Genomic DNA, 19,129 nt, shown 5'->3' on the forward strand with positions numbered 1-19,129 from the left:
CAGCCAGTCATCACAGTCATGGGTCGTAGAATCCAATGAATGTTCACATGGCAATAACGGACATACTTTTATGCAATCTTTGTTTCTTTTGGTCTCTGGTGAAAGCGAATCTCTATTCCAGAAAGCCACTTGATCCTCTTTCAGCAACTCTACATATTTGTATTTTATTGCAGACCCTGAGACTTTCCACTCTCTTTCCAGCATGCATGGTTGAGGGCAGCACATTAACCTGGATCAGGAGATCCAACAGAGAGCCGCCTGTAGACAACCATAGGCTCATTCATAGAAATGGCGGGTAACGTTTCCTCTTTAGACGAACTCACGGTATTCCCAAGTGCCTGGTCATTTCCTCTATCCTAGCAGTGATGGCTACTCCACATGATCTCTTTGAAGCTACGCATCCACCACTGTTTCTGGCCTGCACATACACATTGTGCTTTTGTACATTAAAGTACTGCATTTTAAGACAATGTTTTTTTGAGCTAAGTAAGGTTAGTGGCTGTTTGTTACGATATAAGCATGCAGCAACAAATAATTACCATTTAACAGAGATAACATCCAAATATATAATGTGTACATCATTCTACATGCTCACTGCCACAGGATGATTTACTGCCTGATGTTCCAGTAGTCCCACAGGAGGAAGTCTGTCAGTGGGACAGATGTGTGGGAAAGTCGGCCTGTCTAAGCGCAGGATGACGTGATGTGGAGTCAGGGAGGCTTCTAAATCACTAACCGACCCTTAATCAAGAATGGCTTCTTTGAACGTGAATATGTCGGTTCCTATCATTGATATTTCGTTGAGTAATCGGCAATACACTATTTTTACAGTGCTAAATGTAATACATCCCATGTGTTTTCCATGACTTTAACAATTAGAAAAGCTTAACAAGGTGAACTGAGTTAGTTGATTTGAGCTGGAAACCAACAAAACAAAGAAATATGATTTGAGGTCTGTGACGAGGTCCATCAGTTTCAATTATTTTAAACGTGTGCAATGCTCTCAGGAGATAGAATGTAACTAAGTACAATTGAAGATCTGTACTCAGAACGGTATTCCCTTACAGTTATAGTAATCAGATTACCGTTACATGTCTAAAAAATAGATAGGCTACATTTCTTTTATGTTTGAATCCTCAGATTAGGTTACTGATTATTTATTTTGTACAGGTATCAAGAAATTGTAACCAATGATATTTCCGAGTAACCCTCCCAACCCTGACTTTAAATCCAAACGACCTACATTAACACGGACATGTTGCAGCTTTGTGTGTATGTGGAGCATGTGCGCCCCCTTGTGGTAAAACTGTGTTAATCTACGCACCAATGAGCTGTAGTAGTTTGTTACTTTACACTTTACAAACTTGATTAACATCACACGTCTTTGCATAGAGTGCACCTTAAAACCTTTAATAAAAGAAAACGAAATACAAATATGGAACACATTTCTGGTAGTACAAAGAGTTCACTAACACACAAGTTACGATCCACACAACGTAGCAGAGAGAACAACAAGCAGATTGATGCCATTGCTACAGATGACAGCATTGCATCTTAATCTCAACACAGAGAAATAGATATGTAAAGAAAAGCTTTCAGTCAGACTGAAATACATACATCACATTGACATTTTGTTAATTCTGTTGCAATAACAGTGAGGCAGTGTGGCATTTCCAACGAGTCAATATCGCTGATACAGCATAACAACCGCTCAGATGGGACACGGATCCCCGGCTGGAGTCTGAAGATTCAATAAATAAAAGAATACAATCTATATAATAATCAGATATGTTACATTTCACAGCAGCACAAATCTCAAAATCAGCACAATCAATGTTAGTCCCAAAATGATATCACAATGCTAGTATGCTCTATATATTGATCATAAAAATAATTTAAATCTGTTCTTTTTCTACTGAAACGTCTCATGCACTGGGAGCTGCAGGTTGGAAGGCATGCTGAATGTGTTTGGATGACTATGAGAATCATCTGTGAAAATCACTACATTCTTAGTCACTTCATCCCATCAATGGGTTCAGTTAAAGGGGGAGGTGCACACATGACAATAATACAAAAATACAAATGAAAAATACACTGAAAAAAATTAAAGTGTCACATTTTGGTAAGTTTAAACTCACGGGACGGCACAGGGAACATAATAAAGGTACAGGCACGTCTTTTCTGTAATAGGTAGGTCAGTTTGAATCTGCCAGAGAGCCAAACATAGGAACATATTACAATAATATCAACCGTTTCTTCTTTTTGATAGATCAGCTCTGCTTCCACCTTGAAGTCTCTACATGTCTGTGTTTAATGAACAGCCACAGGAAACACCCACATGGAGATATAAGTCAGTGTCTTCACAGAAGCTTCAACATCCTTTCTGCGGTTAGTAATAGCACACACAGCGTAACCAGAAGCAGCTAGGGCAGCAAGATGTTTCCAACTTAATACAGACCAGTATCAAATCTGCCATTTTAAAGTTAAGTTTTACATACATTTATTTTAAATTAGTTAAATGATTGTATTAATTCTAACAGTATTTTTGGAGCGTATAAATCGGTGTATCAATATAGCACTGAAACAGCATTAGTTCAGATTTTGAATGATTGGTAAATCAAGCCCTCGGTTTTAGCACTGCTCAACTTAAGCGCTGCTTTTGATACTGTACTATATATATATATATTTAAGAAGATGACAATAGAGGCATCTTAGAGGCATAAAATGAAATGTGGTGTTCCCCAAGGTGAATCCTCTATGAAGAAGACACATTTCTATACATCTCATGTAGGTACAGTACATACATTGCACACATCACTGCAAAGGCATCTCCAATACTTCATTTTGCCCATTTCAATATGTCCATGTTATTAAATATGCTAATCTTCTACAATTAAAATAAGAACATCCTTAAAATTGTCAAAGAAAGTGTAAGTATGCAGACAGCGAAAGTTTAATATACAAAGATATTTACTGGGTCTTTCACATCTTGTATTGAAATATATCTTTTGAATTAATCAGCTAAACTAACATTGCTCACCCCACACACACACACACACACACACACACACACTCAGAAATCATGGAGCTCAAGCCATGTCCACCACCGCAAATGGTTACACGGGAATGGCAAATTAAGGAGCGCAGCGGATTGGTGAGCATAACTCTCGCTGTGTGTTAGCTCTTTATTCTACATAGCAACACTATCATTGATATAAGGCTCAATCTGAAAATATTGGTGTTGTGTCAAACTATAACAACAACACAAACTAACATATTACACTCCACATGAAAACTAGGTAACAAAAGCTGTTTGAACTATGTTGTTGTCTGATGAACCCACTGTGCCTACAGACAGATCAGACCAGAGACCTGCTGCAGAACATAGGGGGGCATCTTACAAGCTCAAGAGCCATACATGTCCCTCAGACGTGGCCGGCACTTCAAGCAGAGAATATTCAGGCGTTTAACCATCAGTTGCCAGAGACAGGAATTACTAATGCTACTCTGTGTAGAGGGAGGCAGAGATTTCCTATTTGTGAAGGCCGATCCGGAAGTTGCCATCGCAAGGGGTCCCTCGACTAACTGCAATGGGAGTTTTTGAATGGATTTTCAAATGTTGCAGAAAATAAGATATTTGGCACACAAGTTTATGATACTAACAATTTAGTTCAGCAGGATCATCTCAACATAATAAAACCACTTTAATGATTTCTGAAGTGTATGCATTTGCCAATAGTAAAATGGTAACGTTAGGCTATAAACGACCTACATGACTTGCGCATGGTTCCCTGTAATCACCACTAAGCTAAAGGTGGCTAATGTTCGGCATGCTGACATTTAGTAGTGTCATTTAGACACTTGTTAGTAACTGCTGTTTTTATTACACATAGCTTCAGACACCAGTGTGGTATTTACTGACGTATGTATATCGTGGTACAAAACCTGAGAAAAACCTGTATTAACCCCAGGCGTTAGAAACAAACAGAAGTGGTCAAATGCTTACTCATTCCTGCACCACACGACTGTGAGAAGAGCATAGACTTTGCTAGCACGTTAGCAAATTCAACTTCTAAAGGCCATATGTCGTGTCCGTTTAGCTTGTTGGGCCCAACAAAAACGTATTGGGATGGAATAGTTATTGAAGTAATGCTAGCTAGTAGCTGCTGGTTAAATCCTAACTATTTTGGAACAAAATTAGCAGCAATTATTGTTTGGACCTTATTTACTAGCAGCAGGAAACAACGTTTAAATGTGAATGGACAGCTTCCACAGTATCAGCTCATAAACATGAACACCTGTCCCCAGGCAGATATTGGCACACACTGTATACTGAGTTCCCTTCTCCAGTCACTTTGGTAAGTAATCAATGTTTTAGATAAACAACAACGTATGAAGACCCACTGGTCAAAGTAAGCTCAGCTTCTAGTTGGGGTCTTGTTTATTCCCTCCAACAATCCGTACTTTCACCAAAAAAGAACAAGACGGTTCTCAAAGACAGATGGCAGTGACTGGGGAAGTTAAAGTGGTGAGGAGCAACAGAGTGGCCCCAGTCCTTTACCTAGAGCCCAGTGAGGTCGACGATGGCCTTGATGAAGATGGTGTCGTCACGTATGTAGGAGTTCTTGGAGTCCAGCTTGGAGAGTGGGCAGAAGTGCGGGCAGCCGCTGGCGATGTTCATACCGCTGACGGGCCTCTGGAAGGACGAGGAGGAGACGTCGGGCCGGAAGGCATCGATGATGTGCTCCCTGCTGTTCTGGTCCAGCAGCATGAGGGTGACCTGGACACATTGGGGATTTTCTGGATTTTAACATCACTTAAAAACAAAGGTAATCCATAAAGTAGCTTCAATTTGTGTCGAGTTTGAAGCTGGAGTCAGGACGTGTTTAGCCTAGCTTAGCATAAAGACTGTCCACTGGCCAAAGTTAAAGCATAACATAATGGAGCACCCTCAATAACATATGCCTTGTTTTAACAACCTAACCCTATATAGATACATACAGTATCTATATAGTGTGATAGTATAAAGGGTTTGTGATACGTTTCTTCTTTTTTTCACATAGCTTATTCGGTTCCTATAGTTTTCAGTCTACTTTGTAAGACATCTATTAAGCATACCTAAATGAAGTTCTAGTGGACACTTAATTGAACAATAGTATTCTGTAAATGAACACAAACAGTATCCAATTTCATTATGAGTGAGCTTTAGAGCAATCGACGCAGCTTCCTGCTACAGAGCCATAGTAAGCGTTGGCAATGTGTCAGGAGCAAATTGGGGTTCAGCATCTTGCCAAAGGAAATGGTAAATAATGACTTTATATACTGTTGGGTATTTGTCATCTTGATTATGTTTTCAATTATGATTTTCAATCTGTAAATGAACTAAAGTCATCCAGTTACTTTGGATATATTAACTTATATATTCATAAGTGCCTGGTAGTATTATGTTTATAAGGCTAATGACCGGGAGGGGGGTGTTGGTATTTTTATTTTTGTGATGCACTTTATGTTACCTTTAATTTATGAAAATTGCTATATTTGGATGGATTGATTCATTATTTTTGTCAAGTAAAAAACAGTTTTCACCTTCTGGTTGAAAGGCCACTTGAGGAGTGGGTCACTGTTTCCTCTCATCACCACGAAGAAGAGTGAGAGGTGCGTCCCCCGGCCCGTCCCGTCGCCGTTCAGGTAGATCCGCAGGCGCATCTTGTAGCCGTATTTACTGGTATAAAAAGCTGGAAAACATAATGATGGTCATTGATGATGGCCAGTGGTCTTCAGTCAGTGCAACACATGTAGCTTTTACAATTCTCTCCATTTCTTTGCCTTTTCACTGCCATGGAATTCATGGTAAACATATGCACTGGTATTACGGAGCAACTTTGGGTCAAACTTGGTCATGTGAATCATTTTCGTTAATACAATTTTTCTTTAATGCGTTAAGGTTTCCAGATGAATTGAGAGTGTTAACGCGTTAATGTTGACATCAGGCTTGGCGAGTAATGGATTACATGTAACAGGATACAAAAAAAGGAACGATTTTCATTTCCCTGCTCCTTTCCATCATGGGCTACCAAAACATGCGTATAGTGTAGTGGACTATGTTCTTATTTATGTACCTCAGATAACCAGTTTGGCTTCAAGGCTAAGCATGGTACTGAGCTATGCATCTATGCTTTGAAGGAAATGGTAGAAACATATAGAAGACAGAATTCCACTGTTCTGGTTGGTTTCATTGATGCCTCGAAGGCTTTTGACCGAGTTAACCATCCCAAACTGTTTTTAAAATGGAGACAAAGAGGTGTGCCTAACAGTATAATTAGGATCCTGGCTTATTGGTATGCCAACCAGAGCATGCGGATCAAATGGGGGAATGCAGTCGCGGCGCCATTTGGTGTTGGTAATGGAGTCCGCCAGGGGGGGCTCCTCTCACCGAGCCTTTTTAATATCTATATGAATGATCTATCAGATGATTTAAGGGTCTGTAAAACAGGGTGTGTGATTGGTCATGTGATTGTAATGTAAACCATCTTATGTATGCCGATGATCTGGCAATTGTTTCTCCTAGCAGTGCTGGTTTTCAACAGTTGCTAAATGTTTGTTCTGATTATGGAGTCAAATTTGACATTAAATACAATAGCCGCGTTCACACTGCGGTACTTTTCCCACAAAGGTTCATGCGAACTTAGTTCATGATCGCGTTCACACCAAAAAGAGCCGGTACTAAAAGTAGTTCATGCGAACCTTTTTACCCCCTCGAAAGTCCCTGCTAGAGAGCAGGGACTTTCGAACGGCTCTTTTTTGAGAAAAGAGCTATATTTCTGATTGGCTGGACAGATTGCAAACCACGCCCCGTAAAACTCCCAAAAAGTTTTGTGAAGCCGCCATTTTATTATCCTCGCATTAGCATTATTAGCATTAGCATTAGCCCAGCGCAGAAACGCAGAGAGACTAACTTATGGCAACACAAAATAAAACATGGGAGCGGTGGAGATGAGGAGGTGTCGGCGTTCTGGCGATTTACTCGGAAGGCTTCAGTAGAAGCTGCTGGGACTCCCAGCAGCTTCTACTGAAGCCAGTCCCCAACTCCGGGGACTTCCGGCCGGGGACTTTGGGCGGCAGTATACGCCGTGAAGTGGTTTGCGGCCTGCCAGTAAACCCAAAGCAGAAGAAGAAGAAGTGACGTCAGCGGCTTCATTTGCCTAATCCTCCCTCAGGGACTTATTCCGGTGTGAACGCGATCTGTACTTAGTTCATGAACTAAGTTCGCATGAACCTTTGTGGGAAAAGTACCGCAGTGTGAACGCGGCTAATGCTAAGAAGAGCGCTGTAATGATCTGCAGAGCAAAAGGGGATAAGAACCTTTGTTTTCCAACATTCTGCCTATCAGGACAGGTGCTGTGTGTTTGCTGTAACACTAAGTATCTGCTGTCTGTTTGCTGTAACACTAAGTATCTGCTGTCTGTTTGCTGTAACACTAAGTATCTGCTGTCTGTTTGCTGTAACACTAAGTACCTGCTGTCTGTTTGCTGTAACACTAAGTATCTGCTGTCTGTTTGCTGTAACACTAAGTATCTGCTGTCTGTTTGCTGTAACACTAAGTATCTGCTGTCTGTTTGCTGTAACACTAAGTATCTGCTGCCTGTTTGCTGTAACACTAAGTATCTGCTGCCTGTTTGCTGTAACACTAAGTATCTGCTGTCTGTTTGCTGTAACACTAAGTATCTGCTGTCTGTTTGCTGTAACACTAAGTATCTGATGTCTGTTTGCTGTAACACTAAGTATCTGCTGCCTGTTTGCTGTAACACTAAGTACCTGCTGTCTGTTTGCTGTAACACTAAGTATCTGCTGTCTGTTTGCTGTAACACTAAGTATCTGCTGTCTGTTTGCTGTAACACTAAGTATCTGCTGTCTGTTTGCTGTAACACTAAGTATCTGCTGTCTGTTTGCTGTAACACTAAGTATCTGCTGTCTGTTTGCTGTAACACTAAGTATCTGCTGTCTGTTTGCTGTACACTAAGTATCTGGGACACATCATCACAGATGAAATGGCTGATGATGATGACATGTATAGACAGCGGCGTGTCTTATATATTCAAGCCAACATGTTGGCTAGAAAATTGTCTTGGTGTTCAGATGAGGTTAAGGTGAACCTCTTTAGAGCTTATTGCACTCCTCTCTCTACTGCCCCCTTGTGGCTCAAGTATAAGAAGGCGAGCCTCCGGAAGCTCCAGGTTGCATATAATGACTGTTTGCGTATACTGCTTAGAAAACCAAGGTGCTGCGGTGCAAGTGAAATGTTCTGTAACGCATGAGTCAACACGTTCCATGCTCTTTTGAGAAATCTAATGTACAAATTCATCTGTCGATTGAATGTTTCTCATAACTCTGTCATTATGCTGCTGTCAAATCCGTGTTTCAGTGCTGCTGTACGATACCAGTCACCTCTGTTTTGTAATAATGGACCAAGAGTCTCTTTAAATGATGATGATGATGATGATGATGATGATGATGATGATGATGATGATGATGATGATGATGATGATGATGATGATGATGATGATGATGATGATGATGATGATGATGTACATGTTTTGTTTTATAATAATTATTATGTGGAGTGGAATAAACTAATACATAAATAACTGTATTCCATTACAGTTACTTACAAAATATGTAATCAGATTACTATTAGATTACTCATTTGTTCTGTTTTTAGTTCAGCAGGTGAACCTGTATGTTCATGAAATAGTGTGTGTGAGCTTAACTGTGTGTATTAAACTAAAACGGAGCATTTTCTGTCAGCTCAGATTTGATTTCTGCTGTTGAAAGTAGAAGCCCTGAAAGAGACCGATGGCCCCTCGCTGTGTGGGTCAGAGCTCAGTGGTTACCGGGGGAGAACATGGCGGGGGCGCGGCCGCCCACGGCGTCCTGCCTCTTCTTGGTGAAGTCGGAGATCTTCCACACAAAGATGCTGTCGTATGTGGCCGCAGACATCTCCCTCATCTTCCCCTCCATCTCCACGATGGACAGGTCCCACAGACTCACCGTCCTCTCCAGCTGACGGACCTGCAGCACAGGAACACATCTGTCTGTGAGTCTTTACTGAGATACGCTCCCACACTGAACCAACTGAGATGTTGACTTTAATTAAATGTATTATGTCAACAGATTAATATTAAGTTGAACCTAATACATTTTTTTATATTATTGCTTTCAACTAACCTAATACAGTTATGTGAAATCTATGAATGTATATAATAGGTCTGTATAGAATTGTATTGCAATCACTCATTGTACTTAGTACCAAAATTGAGGTCCATTAATTGAGAATTTTATTTTCATGCCTCATACTTCATTACTAAATATTGTACCTTTTACTTTACTAAAAAACAGCTAAAACAGCTTTAGTTTATAATTAACGTTTATTTAAAATGTAGGTTTTTGCATTAAAAAAAGTTTTTTTCTTGTTTTTCCTTCATATTTTATAATATTTTATATACTATGTTGATACAGCTGAAGGAAAAATGAAAAGACATTAGGTACAAGTGTTGATATGTTAAGTTGCTGAAACTGAAATAAAAACTAAGATAACACAATAAAAAACATGTCTATGATGTGTTATGCTCAAAATACCAAACAGATCATGCATTTTAAACATCCCTCGTATCCCTCTATTTCAGCCCTGTTAGAGAAGTGATGATTCTCTGCTGGCCCCGCCCCCTTTTGAGCACTGTGAGTTCTGTGACGAGCAGGCTGTCTGCTCTGCTCAGATTCAGCTAAATGCTGCCGTGATTAAACGCCATATCCTGTTCTAAACCACTTCAAGAATTATTTCTGAAACAGTATGGAGCTCAAATGTTTTTTCTCTTGCGGGTTTACTACAAGGTGAGTTTTTTATTTCCTGCTTTTTTACACATACTCTCTCCAGTACAGGTTAGCTCTGAGTGTTAGCGACGCTTGCTAATGTAAACAAAGACCATATTACGTCAGAAACATGTTGTGCATTGTTTCTGATAGCGACGTTTCTGATAGGGCCGTGGGCATAAAGCCAGCCCACATTTCCTATATTACATCATATCGGACACAAATCTGGATCAGCTCCGTTGTACCCCGTTTTTAGAGATTTGGGTACGGAGGAAAAGAGAGAGGATTTTGTTGTCTAACACTTTGTGAGTTCCCTGACACTCCGGGGACACATTTAAGTATAAAATACATAAAAAAGTGCATTTTTCATGATAGGACACCTTTAAATGTGGGCCAGTGCAGTTGGATGAGGATGGGGATGATGTTATCAGTGGATTTGAAGAAAAAGCATGATGATTAGAACAAGCCGACCTTTCAAATGTATTTCAGTTCTGCTGCCATGACAACCTTATATCCCTCCTGGATCATTAGCTTGATGCTAGCTGCAGTGCAGAGGTCACCTTGTTGTTGAGGATCTCGATCTTGTCCTGGTCCAGTCTGTGCTGGCGGTTGTAGGCCTCCACGATGGTGCAGGAGCGCTCCATCTCTCGGTTGAGGACGCTCACGATGTTCTCGAACGTGCTGACTTTGAGCTCCAGCTCCTGGCAGCGGCGGCTCAGCTCCACCACCTTGGCCTTCTCGCTCTGGAGCTGCAGCTCCAGAGCGGCCTCCACGCCGCTGGGCAGCGGGGTGAAGGAGGGGGCCAGGGTGGGGGCGCAGGCACCCTGCACGGAGGCCGCCAACCCCCCTCCCCCCACCAGCTGGCTCATCTGGAGCTCCAGCTCCCGGAGGGACTGGTGCAGCTCCTGCAGCTTGTGGCTGGCGGCCTCCAGGCTCTGGGGCTGCAGGCTCTCCAGGCTCACCTTGATGCCCATGATGAAATGCAGGAGCATGTTGAGGTGTTCGTATGAGCACTGCCTCTCATGGTCATGCATCTTCTCTTTCTCCACCTCCATTCAAAGAAAGACACGAGCAGAACAACCTTCAGAGCACCGAATACAGGCCTCATCTGTTACACATAAACAAATGGCCTTTTAATTATGCTGTGTTAAATTGTACCATAGAAGAAGAAAATACATGTTGATGAACATACAAAATAGTTTTGTCAATTAAGATGTTTGTTCATTTTAGTGAAAGCTCAATGGACTGTATTTGCACAACTTTTTCTAGTCTCTACGATCAAGGACTTTTAGAGCAAAGGTAAGCATTCACACACACACACACACACACATTCACACACACCATTTGCCACCTGCTCAGGAGAGATGTACTCTATCACACTGTTTTGAATTGCCATCAAATGCAATTCAGTATTTTCATTAAAGATTGAAGAAAAGAAAGCGGCGCTTAATACATTTACATTTGAGTTTTCAGAGGAAGTATCTACAAACTAAATGTCTTCACTTTTACTGCTCCACAGTTTAAAGAAGGCTTAAACAGTCATATTGTGTGCTATTCGAAGAGTAACATGCGAAGCGAAAGATTGTGGGATGTTGGAGTTATTACATGATCCAGTAGTCGTTACATAAGCCATTTCACACACATAGCAACTTATGATGAAAATGTCTACTTACAGACGTATCGCAGCCAACAACATGGAATCGGCATGGTGCTTTAAATTTACTGCAGAATTTAATATGGTCCACATACTGCAAAACAAAAATGAAGGAAGCTTATGATCTATAGAAAGGGTTGCAGAATAAATGGTAAATGAGACCAATCCAACCAAATCAAAAATAAATGACTTGAACAGAATCCGTGGGGTACCTTTCCTCTGGGGATCTTTTTCTTTGCACAGCCTTCACAGGTCAGCGGGTACTTCGGGCAGATCTCATCATGAGCCTAAAACGGTATGCAGAGAGATCTCTCATCCAGCTGCAGTCAGACCTCATTACAAGAGTTGACTAAATATATGTTTATGTATACATTTTTACATATTATTTCAGTCACAACGATTTTAAATCAGCATCTCTCTGACACTTTTTAAAATTATAATACAAATGTTTTTGTAAATCTCTTTTTTCTTTCATCTGATGTTTATGAGCTGTTTGGGACGTGGAAATATACAAAATGTTAAAATCAAATGAACACATCTACAGTTTTGATCAACTAGAGTTTATGAACCCAGAACTGTCCAGTGAGTGTTTGCACGGACACATTTGTATTCATGCGGGACACCAACAGCACTGCACCGGGTCAGGTAGGGCAACAGGTTAAGGGCTGGGGCAGACTTCATGTTGGAGGGTTTATTAACTTGCACTCCCTAGTTGGTTTAGAGCGGCGCTTAAGGTGACGGACCCTCCATGCGAATGCTCAAACGAGTGGTCAGGGCCCTACCTGACCATGTTCAACGATTAATCACATTATATAATTCATCATATAATTATAAGATCATTTACGGTTGGTGTTCTTTTCCATGAATGAACATTATTCCTCACGTATATCTCTCCTGTAATGGAACACTCACAGTGTGATGGCAGTCTGACCTTGATGTTCTTTAGCAGGAAGGGCTCTTTGCAGTATTTGCAGTTGAGCGTCTTCTCGGGGCATTCTCTCTCGACGTGCCGCTCCTGCTCGTTGGCTCTCATCAGCTCTTTGCAGGAGGGACACAGGATGATCATGAAGTCACACTTTCCCTCGTGGCAGGCCTGGGGGTGAGCAAAAAAGAAAGCGTACACATGTTGTAGCCACTGCAGGAAACAAGCAAAGTCGCTGAGAGGCTGAGGTCGGGCCTGGTTGCACAAGGGGTTCAGCAGCTGAGAGGGAGACGGATGGGCGGAAACAAACTATGCTTTTAGAGAGGAGATCATTAAGCTCATGTTCAGGTTCTTATTTGTATTCCGTGCCTCTACTGAGACATGGTAAATGCTTTAAGGTTCAAAAAGCTCTTCATTTTCCTCATACTGCCTGTGCTGCAGCACCTCTGTTCACCCTCTGTCTGACACCAGAGCCCAGTCTGCTCTGATTGGTTAGCTGGCCGGCTCTGTTTGTGATTGGTCAACCGCTTAGAGATGAGTCGGAAAAGCACAGCCCCTTAGCTTATCACGTATAATGCGTTGGGGCGGGAGCCAAAATAAGGCGAGTGTGACATTGACATAGTGTTGTCATCATGTTCTGGAAGTAAACAAAGGAGTCCAATGGAGGCGTTCCAGGCAGGGGGGCATTTTGTGGGACTGAAACTCCCTCTGGAGGGAACACAGTTTTTATAAATAGTAATCTGATTACATGTTTTTATGTAACTGTAAAGGAATACTTTTACCTTTCTTTTTTATCCTGATAATGTGATGCAGCTACATTAAATCATTATTCCCCAAGCCTGTGTATGTAAAGCTTCTTTCAACCAGCGATCAGTGGCAGAAACGTTCTTCAGTATGGGGTCTGGAAAGGCCAGAGAAAGTGCGTGCAGCAGCCACTCTCAGAATGAGTGTATGGGTGTAATGTCCTCGCCTGCTTTACCTCAAACTCTTTGATAGTTCCCGTCCACGTGCATCTCTCGTTGGGACAGACAGCTGCCAAGGCCTCAACCTCTCTCCGCGCTGCGTTGTCAGGAAAGGCCTGCGTGGAGAAGCAGAGGTCGTTGGTTTGTGTCTTCGGTTACAGTCCGAGCACTCACGTTACAATCACTTTCCTGACGAGCGCTCTTTTCTCTCCTGGCTCGACTTCAATTAGCACTCGTTCAGTTTCAGGATACACAACAGTCATTCCTGATTTACTGTCTGAGCTGGCAAGAGATGTAAACCAATCACAGATTATGTTAAGGTGGCTCGACACTCCAGCACCTGTGTTGTTGCCGTGCTGACTGCAAGGTTCTCACATCCACGGAAAAGTTAGCTCTCATCATCAAACCAAAGATACCAATCAAACCAAGACACCACCTCCAACGACAGACCTGTCATGATGTCAACACTAGAACCAGGGCTCATATTCTGCTCCTGTTCAGCTGCAGCACCTCTTTTCACCCTCTGTCTGAAACCAGAGCCCAGTCTGCTCTGATTGGTTAGCTGACTGGCTCTGTTGTTACTGGCCGCTTAGAGATGTCCCACCCCTCAACCTATCACGTACAATGTGTTGGAGCACTAGCCAATATAAGTGCAAGTGTTACATAATGATACCTTTATGTTACTGAAGTAAGGAAAGGAGTCCAATGGAGGAGTTTATCGGTACAAGATACTTTCAGGTGAATAGAATAGTCCTGAGAATTTCAAAATGGACGTAGCAAGATCACAGGTTCATTTGTATGCAACTCTTTAGATCTTGATCCCGCAAAGTGCATCACTTGCAGAGGTCAATTGAGTGGACCAGATTATGGAAAGGCCACCTGATAAAACACTGTTCCTCTATAAAATGCTTTTGAAAAACGGCAAAGTAAAAGACCATTTATATGCTGTTTCGTTAATGCTTTTCCTGTGTATTGGATATCCATGTGTCCATCTTGAGTTACCTTATTTATTTTGTTTAACTTTTCACACATTTCACATTTCTATATCCCCACCTTAAAAACACAAGCACACACTCACCTACAACAGATAAATACACACATACACTTTCGTGATCACATTTCCTTAATTTTTATAACATTGAATTGTTTGTATTGCTGTTTTTATTATGTGTTCTTCCAACAGTTTGCAATCACTATTGAATTCCTATTATGTTTGTAGATATTAATCTAGTCAGTGGCGAACCGGGTCTATCACAACTGGACCTTCTGTAGACACCCCCCCCCCGGATTCGAAAATGTGGGTGTTCTAGTCAGACGGACGTCACGGAGGCAGTTACTTTGTACCTTTTTTTATAATGTCCATCTTTTCACTGAATGATCATCTTGAAAAGGGTACTAACAACAATTCCGCAACAAAATCATCTTCACCGTTGCCATTTCAACGTAAAAAAAAAATCAAACTTACGCTAGATCCTCTCTCTCGAGCCAGTGAACTAGCGGGCCTTCTAGAGTGCCCTGGAACTCTAGGAAACTCTGAAAGAATACGCCCATTGGCTACAAATCAATATATGATTGGTTGATCAAACTGTCAGTCCAAACGTATATGCTCTCATTCAGTGCAACGGCCAGGGCCTTCTATCAAGGATATAGAATACCTTGGTTGAAGAGTATTCTACGCAGAGACCCAGAACAAGATCTGATTGGTTGCATTTTTTTTCGAACACAAAACCACTCATATGCGTAGTGCATGGTCCGAGAAGGACAAACCTATCAACGTAACACTGTAATATTACAGATCAACAACACAGATACCATTCTCATTTATTCATTTTATTTACATTTTATACAATTTTATTTATATAATTAATTTCTTCTTTTTTTTATCTGAGTGTTCCAGGGTATTCTCTGAATACCTTGAAGGCCCTGATGGTTCACCACTGAATCTAGTGTTCTCTATAACGTCTAAAGAACGTCAGTTGGAGGTTTTAAATAAGCCCAGTGGGTTTCTGCCTCTTCTGTATTACATTGTTTTTCTGTTATGTGTATTTATTTTTTATTGTGTGAAAAAATTTGAAATAAGATGCTGTGAGGTGTAAAAACTGTACGTACACCGCCTTGCTTGAGAATGGAGGTGGGCTCTTCAAACAATTCTTCTTTGATGCAAGCGCTGCATTTCTGAGGTCCAGAACTTAAAAGAGGGAAAAGCAAACATGACATCAGTGAAGATACATTGCAAATACTTATGACTTACCATGTGTCACAGTATCGATGCTCATGATGACCATCACCACTATAAGTTGTCACTACTTTGGCTAATGATGAGATTATAAGAGACCCTTCACTCAAGATCATTGTGTCGCACGTATAGAGCTTACACCATGAGTTGATAAAGGGATAAGTCCAAACAGAAAAAGGAAATCAAAAACTATTTTTGATTAAGTATTTCTTCTAATTGAAAAATGTTTAGTGGTTTTTTATACTTTTTGTAAAGGGTTTTGAACAGGTCTTTGACTATAATTATTTAAATGCATTTTCAGCTTATTGGTTAAAAAAATATTTGGGCAGATTTGTTATTGTTCTAATTATTATTATTTATTATGTTTATTTCACACAAAAAACGCTTTGGCTTTGAGGCAGTTTTGTTTTACTTTTACGATAAAGAAATAAGTTAGTCATCTGAATAACTCAACTCTGGCTTTAGTAAAAAGTGATTTCTGACATTTTACAAATAAAACAACTATTACTATTCATTGAGAAAAACATTGGCAATAAATCAATAATCATAAACTAAAGCCCTTCACACATACTATTCTTTCTTTGTCATTGTATTGAAGATATTGCAGAAGAAGCTAGAGGCTAGCTTTACTACCTAAACGTTATTTGAAAAATCGTACACAGGTAGAGGGAAGCAGCTGGCACTAATTACAACCTGGTGCCAAGTTGTCTGTGGTTCGTTTAGTTGTGGAAATATGATCAAATAATAAGAATACGGATTATGTATACCTAATATTGAACTTACATCATAAATGATACTCAACTATATTTATCAATCAAGCCTGATGAAATTAATCATCTAAATACAATTCAAGACTGCCTTAAGGACTTAAAAACGTGGATGACCTTAAACTTTTTGATGTTAAACACGACCAAAACTGAAGTTATTGTACTCGGCCCGAAGAATATACGAAACAAATTATCTAAAGATATACTAACTATGGATGGCATTAATTTGGCCTCCAGTGAGACTATAAGGAATCTTGGTGTTATATTTGATCAGGATTTATCCTTTAACGCCCACATAAACTCAATTTCAAGGACCGCCTACTTCCATCTACGTAACATTGCAAAAATCAGGCATATCTTGCCTCAAAACGATGCAGAGAAACTAGTCCATGCATTTGTTACTTCTAGGCTGGATTATTGTAACTCTTTATTATCAGGGAGTACCAAGAAGTCAATCAAGTCGCTTCAGCTGATTCAAAATGCTGCAGCTCGTGTACTAACCAGAGTTAGGAAAAGGGACCACATTACCCCTGCTCTGGCTGCCTTACACTGGCTCCCTATAGAACACAGGATAGAATTTAAAATTCTTCTTCTCGCCTACAAAGCCCTTAATGGGCAGGCGCCATCTTACCTTAAAGACTCATTATACCCTACTGTCCTACTAGGGCATTGCGTTCCAAGAATGCAGGGTTGTTGGTTGTTCCTAGAGTCTCTAAAAGTACAATGGGAGCCAGAGCCTTTTCTTATCAAGCTCCACATTTGTGGAATCAGCTTCCAGTTTGTGTTCGGGCGGCAGACACCCTATCCGTTTTTAAGAGTGCGCTTAAGACCTTCCTTTTTGATAAAGCTTATAGTTAGGGCTGATTAGATTCAGCCCCTAGTTTTGCTGATATAGGCTTAGTTTGTCGGGGGACATCTTACTTCTTCCTTCTCTCTGTCTATACCCGTGTACACTCATGTTCCGATTAACCCAGCTTCCCCAAATGTCTTCTTTTGGTGTCTATATACGCCGGGATCCGGAGTCATGGATGATCCTGCGGTCCTGTGTCCTGGATCGCGAGCGCTGGATCTTGAGTCGTGGCTGTGGTCCTGGATCATAGGTCCTGGATGGATATCCTCGTGGATTCATCTTCCTATTATACACACATGCATTTCCAAACATTTGGACTACCTATGTTGCAAATGTATTATATTTTCAATTTACACACGGCATCTATTGCACGTCTGTCCGTCCTGGGAGAGGGATCCCTCCTCTGTTGCTCTCCCTGAGGTTTCTCCCATTTTTCCCTTTAAACTGGGTTTTCTTTGGAAGTTTTTCCTTGTACGATGTGAGGGTCTAAGGACAGAGGGTGTCGTATTGTCATACTGATATTCTGTACACACTGTGAAGACCACTGAGACAAATGTAACATTTATGATATTGGGCTATATAAATAAACATTGATTGATTGATTGAAATGTCTACAAAGGGATTCTTACAAGATCAAAAAGCAGGATATACACGCATTATTATATTTAATACATAGGCCTACACATAAAAAACTGAAACATTGACTTTCCTTAAATGTATAATGTCAACAGATTTCACACAACTGTATTAGGTTAGTTAAAAGCAATACTATTACATTTAAATACAAATATTAGGATCAACTTAATATTATTGTTTTCAACCAACCTACTACATTAATGTGAAATGTTTATTATACATTTAAGGAAAGTCAATGTTTCAGTTTTTTCTAGGCACAACATTATGAAAGAAAAACATAAGCATTAGATAATGTGTATTCGACACAGGTTTGGATTATTATTTTCTTTTTTTGCTATATGTTTATAGGCAATTTCATTGATTAGGAAAAAAAATTTAAAAAATCGAAAAAAGAGCAAAAGGGCAGGTGCTCAAGCGCCTCAAGGTCTATCTGTGCACGTGCCTGGAGGTTGAACTCAGAGACATTTCCACTGCTCGCTCCGGGCAGAAGTTATCGGGGCCAGACTACGAGGGCAGCGGTCGTCCCATCACATAATGTCACACAGGCTTAGATATACAGGGGTGGAGGGTGACAGGTGGATTGCCTGTACGCTGAATTTTACGGTGGGTCTTTACAAGGTATTTATTTATCGTTATTTGTCTTTGTAGTCGTATAAAGTGTTACATATATAACTGTACGCTTTTGTATTTAGCAGGGTTGGTGCCAGCTCTGCTGCTTAAACCCATAGCTAGCTCCCCGGTCCTGACACTACTCACCTCACGATTTTGTTGAAGCAGAACGAACAAAAGCGGTGACCACATTGAGCTTGCAGGGGCCTCCTCAGGATTTTCTGGCACGAATTGCACAAATGCTCGTCATCCAGGTTGTTAGCTAGGATTTTCTTTGGAAAGCCCGGTTTGTTGCCTTCCAGGGTGGATGGTGGAGACGGCTCCTGTGCAGCCATTATCCCCCTTAACAATGTCGAGACACTCAGCGGGGTGTGTTCAAGACAGCAAACACAGCTGAACGTGATTTGATCAATAGTCGCCAACAACGACCCATTGCTCTTTGAAAATGTTCATGGGCTTCGTGTGTTAAATGTGACAGATGCTGAGGATGCTGTGTTCAGTTGTAAGTTACATCGTGGACCGCTAGGCGCCGCAAGCCCGACAGAAGAGCATCATCCAGGCGAGCCCGTCAGGAAGCAGGCTGGATCATTGGTCCAGCAGGGCAGAGAGGAGCTGCGGCAAGGCGG

At 41.0% G+C, this 19,129-nt stretch overlaps 1 protein-coding gene across 2 annotated transcripts in view; it reads right to left on the reverse strand.

Annotated features, from left to right (window-relative positions):
* The window catches only part of LOC117452000 (TNF receptor-associated factor 2-like), a 28,460-nt gene extending 9,440 nt beyond the window's left edge, over nt 1-19,020 (reverse strand). Inside the window, exons 1-10 of one of the 2 annotated variants that reach the window (XM_034090401.2) lie at nt 18,651-19,020; nt 15,515-15,593; nt 13,423-13,521; nt 12,453-12,614; nt 11,734-11,808; nt 11,541-11,615; nt 10,428-10,916; nt 8,892-9,069; nt 5,587-5,735; nt 4,562-4,780 (exon numbers count right to left, since the gene is read on the reverse strand). In XM_034090401.2, coding sequence (XP_033946292.1) covers nt 4,562-4,780; nt 5,587-5,735; nt 8,892-9,069; nt 10,428-10,916; nt 11,541-11,615; nt 11,734-11,808; nt 12,453-12,614; nt 13,423-13,521; nt 15,515-15,593; nt 18,651-18,838 — 1,713 coding nt within the window. In that variant the 5' untranslated portion in view covers nt 18,839-19,020. Of the gene's footprint in view, nt 1-1,936; nt 4,781-5,586; nt 5,736-8,891; nt 9,070-10,427; nt 10,917-11,540; nt 11,616-11,733; nt 11,809-12,452; nt 12,615-13,422; nt 13,522-15,514; nt 15,594-18,650 lie in introns of those variants that run through there. The other variant, XM_034090402.2, reaches the window with a different exon arrangement.
* Nucleotides 19,021-19,129: the final 109 nt, after the last annotated feature.

The sequence above is a fragment of the Pseudochaenichthys georgianus genome, chromosome 9 (genome assembly GCF_902827115.2).
Source record: "Pseudochaenichthys georgianus chromosome 9, fPseGeo1.2, whole genome shotgun sequence".
Classification (NCBI taxonomy): Eukaryota; Metazoa; Chordata; class Actinopteri; order Perciformes; family Channichthyidae; genus Pseudochaenichthys; species Pseudochaenichthys georgianus.